At 49.4% G+C, this 6,383-nt stretch overlaps 1 protein-coding gene across 1 annotated transcript in view; it reads left to right on the forward strand.

Annotated features, from left to right (window-relative positions):
* Positions 1-5,321: 5,321 nt before the first annotated feature.
* LOC307229030 (VPS10 domain-containing receptor SorCS1-like) overlaps positions 5,322-6,383 on the forward strand; it is a gene marked incomplete at its 5' end in the record, with an annotated part of 172,283 nt that continues 171,221 nt past the window's right edge. Inside the window, one exon of the mRNA XM_079998903.1 lies at positions 5,322-6,293. Coding sequence (XP_079855029.1) covers positions 5,322-6,293 — 972 coding nt within the window. The remainder of the gene's footprint in view (positions 6,294-6,383) is intronic.

Genomic DNA, 6,383 nt, shown 5'->3' on the forward strand with positions numbered 1-6,383 from the left:
ACCTGCACTCCTTTGACTTTGTTCCGTAGCTTCCTTTCCCTCACCAGTCCCCTCCTGTCCCCCCGCACCCACCTGCCTGTCTTCCGGACCCTCCTCCTTCCCCTCCTGTCCTCCCACCCTTACCTGCCTTCTTTCCAGACCCTCGCCTGCCTCCCCCCGTGTCTCCACGCTCACCTGGCTGCGCTGTCTACCTCCACCCGTTCCCTCCTGCGGCTCCACATTCCCCTCCCCCCCCTCCTTTTTTTTCCCCTGCCCCTCGCCTGCCCCCTCCTGTGCCCCCACCTTCACCTGTTTCTTCTCCTTTCCTTTCCGCCCTCCACCTGTCTCCCCCTGTGCCCCCCCCTCCACCTGTCTTTCCCCTGCCTCCATTTGGCCCTCACCTGCCTCTCCCTGTGCCCCCACCTTCACCTGCTTTTCCCCTCCTTCCTTCTGGCCCTCCCCCGCCTCCTCCTGTGCCCCCACCTTCGCCTGCTTTTCCCCTTTCTGACCCTCACCTGCTCCCTCCTGTGCCCCCACCTTCGCCTGCTTTTCCCCTTTCTGACCCTCACCTGCCCCCTCCTGTGCTCCCTCCTTGTCCTGTCCACCCTTCTGCCCCTCACTTGTCTCGCCGTCTGCCTTCTTACCTGGACATGCCCTGACCTGGTGTCCCTCCCCACCGCACCCAAAGCACTTGGTGGTGTCAGTGTTGACAAACACCACGTAGTCAAACTCATCCGCCCTGATTTTAAAAGCTACGTTTAGCTCCGCATCCCTGTTGTTCAACACCATCAGGACGTGCCTCCTGTGCGACACCACATGCTTGAGCAGCGGCGACTTGCACCCCGACGGGACTTTTTTAACTGGCGACACCACCTTCCCGTGCCTCGCCAGTTCCTTAGTGAGGGTCTCATCCTTAATAAACGGCGGAACATTCGCCAAATTCACCCTCTTCGCCGGTGTGGAGAGAGGCAGGACGGGAACAAACATTTCATTCACCGTGACGCCGCTCGCCACCACCGCGTTCACCTTGTCTACGCCATCCAGGAAGATGACCACCGCGCTGTTCATCCGCGCTGCGGACACAACGCTGCTGTAGCCGACAGCCTTCCCCACCGCCAGGCTGCAGTCCTCCACCGAGACCGAGGAAGACACGGGCAACTTAATGCCGTGCTTCCTCGTTAGCCTGGTGAGGTCCGACATGGTTGCGGACCCGCACCACCACCACCACCACCACCCCCCACCCGCTGTGCGCACACCCTACAACCAACAAAAAACTAAACCCGTCACCAACAAATAATTATAAACATACAATTGATAGAAAAAGTTTGAGAGAAAGTCACTCACTCTACAAAACGCTCACACGCTCCGCTCGCTCACACCTCCAATCACTCAGAGAGAGAGAGAGAGAGAGAGAGAGAGAGAGAGAGAGAGAGAGAGGGAGAGAGAGCAAGAGAGAGAGGGAGAGAGAGCAAGAGAGAGAGGGAGAGAGAGAGGAAGAGAGAGGGAGAGAGAGGGAGAGAGAGAGTAAGGGAAAGAGAGAGAGAGGGAGCAGAAAAAAACAAAGAGAATGAAAGGTCTCAATGCATTTTTCAAAGGAAACTGTCATTCAGGAAACGTCGCACGCACGCACACACACGCACACACACACACACACACGCACACACACGCACACACGCACACGCACGCACACACACGCACGCACACACACGCACGCACACGCACACACACACACACGCACACACACGCACAAACACACACACGCGCACGCGCGCACACGTGCACGCACGCGCACGCACACGCACACACACGTCCACGCTGAGACGACTTTCAATCACTTGCTCGGCAGCTCTGTGGGTTTCCCTCCAGATCGGTGTCAGTGAGGAGGCCACTCTCTACTTTTTGCATTTTTTCTTTCTTCCTTGTGTGTGTGTGTCCCCCGTTTCACAGACTGTGGCCCGCTAGTTGTTGTGTGTGTGTGTGTGTGTTAGTGTGTGTTAGTGTGTGTGTGTGTGTGTGTGCGTGTGTGTGTATACAAAACGGCGACCCGAAGCTGAGACTGAATATCTTGTTCCCCAACACACTCGAAAATCCATTTCTGCTATTGGCAAGAGATGGATTTAGCGCTGAATGGACAGCGAGTCCCGGGCGACCAGGAGGAGACGACGCGCAGGCACACACACACATACACATACACACACACTCACACACACATACACATACACACACACTCACACACACTCACACACACACACACACCTGATAAGTGCCTGGTGTCCGGGAGCCATGTGGGCCCTGTCCACCACGGCTCCATTAATCCGGTCCAAAATGTCTGCTTGATGCTGCTGGCCGCGAGGAGGAGCGACACTTATCATCTTCAGCGCCGCCGAGCCGGACGCTGCGGGGCTGCCACTCAGTCGACCTCCCAAACTCAACGGAAAAGGCGGCGCGGGAAAGTTCCCGGAGCGGCGCCGGCGTCGGCGTCGAGTGGCGGGGCGGTGGTGGGCGGAGCTCCCGGGTGTACCGTGTTAATCGTCCATGTTACGGTCGTACAGTCTCAAAGCATGAGCGTGTGAAACTCCGAAAGAATCAACACAAACTGTCCATGACACCTTCCTCTTTACAACACGTCATGATTTTCGTTCCTCGATTTTTCTTTTGTTCTGATTTTGTTTTTTTTCTTTTTTATTCTTCTTGTGATAGAAACACTTTTATTTATTTTTTTGTTGATTTAACACCAAAGCTAACAGTGTCATAACAGTGACAATCAGTCGTCGATAGTTTCAGGAGACAGGATCATAATAAAAAAAAAAAATGATAATAATAATAATAATAATAATAATAATAATAATAATAATAAAAAAAGTCATAAAAATGAATCGATCAGTATTGATGAATTTCAGGTGTTTAACATTCATAATTGGTTGACTTTGGTTCAATCCTCTGCGGTGGAAGGACACACGCTCGACGCTAAAAAAGAAAATCACAAAGCGTACGGAAGGAGTTGAGGAGCTGAGCCCGCTCTGGTGCGTTTCCTGCTGCGTCTGCAGATCTCTGCGTCTTCACTGGAGCCTTGGGATGTTTACCTCCATTTTTTTTTTTTCAGGGGGGGGGGGGGGGATATTTTCTCAGGGAAAGTGACATAAATGGCAGGGTTGTTGTTTGCCGTATTTGAATATTCATGACTCAGTGGGAAACATGGCCACCTGGTGCGGACGCTCCAACGAGGACCTGCAGCAGTAGAGCAAGTTCTATACTTTATATGTAGTATTAGTATTAAGTAATTTTACTTATTGAGACACATTTCTTATATCGCTACTTTTCGCTTTATTTCCAATATCTCTAGTTGTTACTGTACTACATTTCTAATATATCTGTCTCTACTTTTTCTCTATTACATTTGTAATGTCTCTACTTTTTACTCTATTAATTTTGTAATGTCTCTACTTTTTCACTCTACTACATTACTGATATATATACTTTTTACCCTCTTGTATTTGTGATATATCCACTTTTTACTCTCCTACATTTATAATATCTCTACTTTTTACACTATTATCTCTACTTTTTACACTACTTCATTTCTAATATCTACTCATTACTTTATTCTGTACTGTATCCACTCTATTACATTTCTATGGATATTAGAAATGTATATATATATATATATATATATATATATATATATATATATATATATATATATCCAGGACATCCCACAGCTCTTATTCGGACCCTAACCCTGACCATCCACATGATGTAAAAGGTCACCTTCTTCCATTGCTCCATGGTCCAGTTCTGATGCTCACGTGTCCGTTGTAGGTGCTTTCAGTGGTGGACAGGGGTCAGCATGGACACTCTGAGTGCTCCCATACGCAGCAAGCTGTGATGCACTGTGTGTTCTGACACCTTTCTATCACAGCAACATTCACTTTTTCACCACTTTGTGCTACAGTAGCTCTGCTGTGGGATCGAACCAGACGGGTTAGACTTCACTCGCCACCTGCATCAATGAGCCTTGGTCGTCCATGACCCTGTCGCCGGTTCACCGGTTGTGCTTCCTTGGACCACTTTTGGTAGGTAGTAACCACTGCATACCAGGAACACCCCACAAGACCTGTGGTTTTGGAGATGCTCTGATCCAGTCGTCCAGCATCACAATGTGCTCCTTGTCAAAGTGGCTCAGATCCTTACGCTTGTCCATGTTTCCTGCTTCCAACACATCAACTTCAAGAACTGACTGTTCACTTGCTGCTGAATATATCCCACCACCTGACAGGAGCCATTGGAACAAGATGATCAATGTTCTTCACTTCACCTGTCATTGGATTTATTGTCGTGGCTGATCGGTGTGCGTGTGTGGGTACGTATGTATATATATATAAAAAATTTCAGGGCACTGGATATAGTTCTTCTCTTAATACTTTAAGTACATTGAAGAGCAGTTATATATTTTTTCTCAAGTGTCTTCAAGTTTCTCAAGTGTGCACTTTCCCTCTTACCAGAGTCACTTTGTTTCGGAGTCTTTGTTCTTTTACTTCAGTGGAAGCTCTGAGTGCTTGTTCCACCTCTGCTGTAGGCTGAGGCACTTACCCAAATGATATGTGGGAAATTAATATGTACACGAGTGCGGTATTTAATTTCAAATTTCTCTGTTTAATAAGTGATGCACGTTTTCCATCGCTGACACTAAACCTAATTGGGAATATTTCTTTTTTTTTTTCATTCAGCAGAAGAAGACCCCTTGGGTAATGGTCCGCATCCACACAATGATGCAATTCCCTTTATAGTCCCTTTAACAATTTACTGCCCAGCACGGATGATAAAACAGGCCACTCTTCCAAACATATTTGAAAATCAATTTCCAATAATAATAATAATTATTATTATTTGTATAGCACTTTTCAACTCAAAGTGCTTTGTCCTTGTGCTTTTATTGTGTATTTTTCATCTGTTTTAGCCTTTATGTCCGTGCTCTTATTCTTTTTTTGTTTCTATATAATGGATTTTAAGCCTTAAGTAAACCACTTTCAAAGGACCTTGTGTACAAATAACCTGCCTTTAATAGAAGTCAATCAAATACTATTACTACTACTTCTATTACTACTACTACTACTACTACTACTACTACTACTACTACTACTACTACTACTACTTCTACTACTACTACTACTACTACTACTACTAATAATAATAATAATAATAATTATAATAATAATAATAATTAAAAAATAATCTATACAAAAGAATATGATAAAAGCTACCAGTAATAAAATAAAAATGCGATCCAAAAACAGATGAACGAAAAAACGCAGAAGAAATCATGGCATTAGTCAAAATAAAAAATGCCGAAAACTAGTGGTGATGCAGTCGGCGGCTCCTCCCCTCGGAGCAGAGCCTCAGTTTGGTCTCCGCTCTCCGGCAGCACTTTGCGCATCACGGCTCTTCTGCAGGACGCGCATTTGGAAGCTGCAGAGCCGCACGCAGAGAGCACCAGGACCAGAAAGGACCGGGCCCAGAGAGGACCAGGACTAGGACCAGGACCAGGACCGGGACCGGGACCAGAAGCCTCCTCCCCTGCCATGGAGCGAAGGCTCTCCTCGTTGCGCGCCGAGCGGCACAGTGCGCTCTGCTTTGCGCTTCTCGTCTCGTTCTCCCTTTTCTCCGCCGCTAAAGCAGAGATAACCTGCAGATCCTGCCAGCCCGGGAGTAAGTGGCGCCCGCAGCAACTAGTGCGTAAAGCGGACCCGAGGATGGACCCACACCAGGGTGACTTTGCATCAACCACCGGGTCCGGGGGGGAAGTTTTTAGACGCGGCGACGGAAAGAGGTTGAGTTCTGCCGGAGCCGGAGCCCCGCAGCCGGGATGCGGAGCTGGGTCCGCGGTGTGCATCCAGAGGGAAGGGGAGGAATCCACCCAGGGGTCCGTCCGTCCGAGGGGGACCCGGGACCTCCACAGCCCCCGGTCTCCCGAGGAACTTCCCGAAGTTCCCCATGTGCAAAGCAGCGGGTCCCAACCAGACCTCACCTCCGTCACCCAGGACGGAAAGGAAACAAGGGGGAGCATTCCGAGCGTGGATAACAGAGACGGGCATGTCGGAGCCCCGGGTCCGACCCCGCTCCAGGATCCACCCGGTCCGGGGCTCCGGGACCACCGGGAGGCTCCGGGCGCGGCGCGCAGAGCACTGCGCTCAACGGAGCGGAGGAGCGCCGTGTCCCGGCAGGAGGAGCTCCGTCTGACCAGCTCCACCTTCGCCCTGACCGGAGATTCATCCCACAACCAGGCCATGGTGCACTGGTCCGGGCAGAACAGCAGTGTGAGTACTGTGTGTGTGTGTGTGTGTGTGTGTGTGTGTGTGTGTGTGTGTGTGTGTGTGTGTGTGTGTGTGTGTGTGTGTGTGTGTGTG

The sequence above is a fragment of the Zeus faber genome, assembly GCF_960531495.2.
Source record: "Zeus faber genome assembly, chromosome: 4".
In the NCBI taxonomy this organism is placed as follows: Eukaryota; Metazoa; Chordata; class Actinopteri; order Zeiformes; family Zeidae; genus Zeus; species Zeus faber.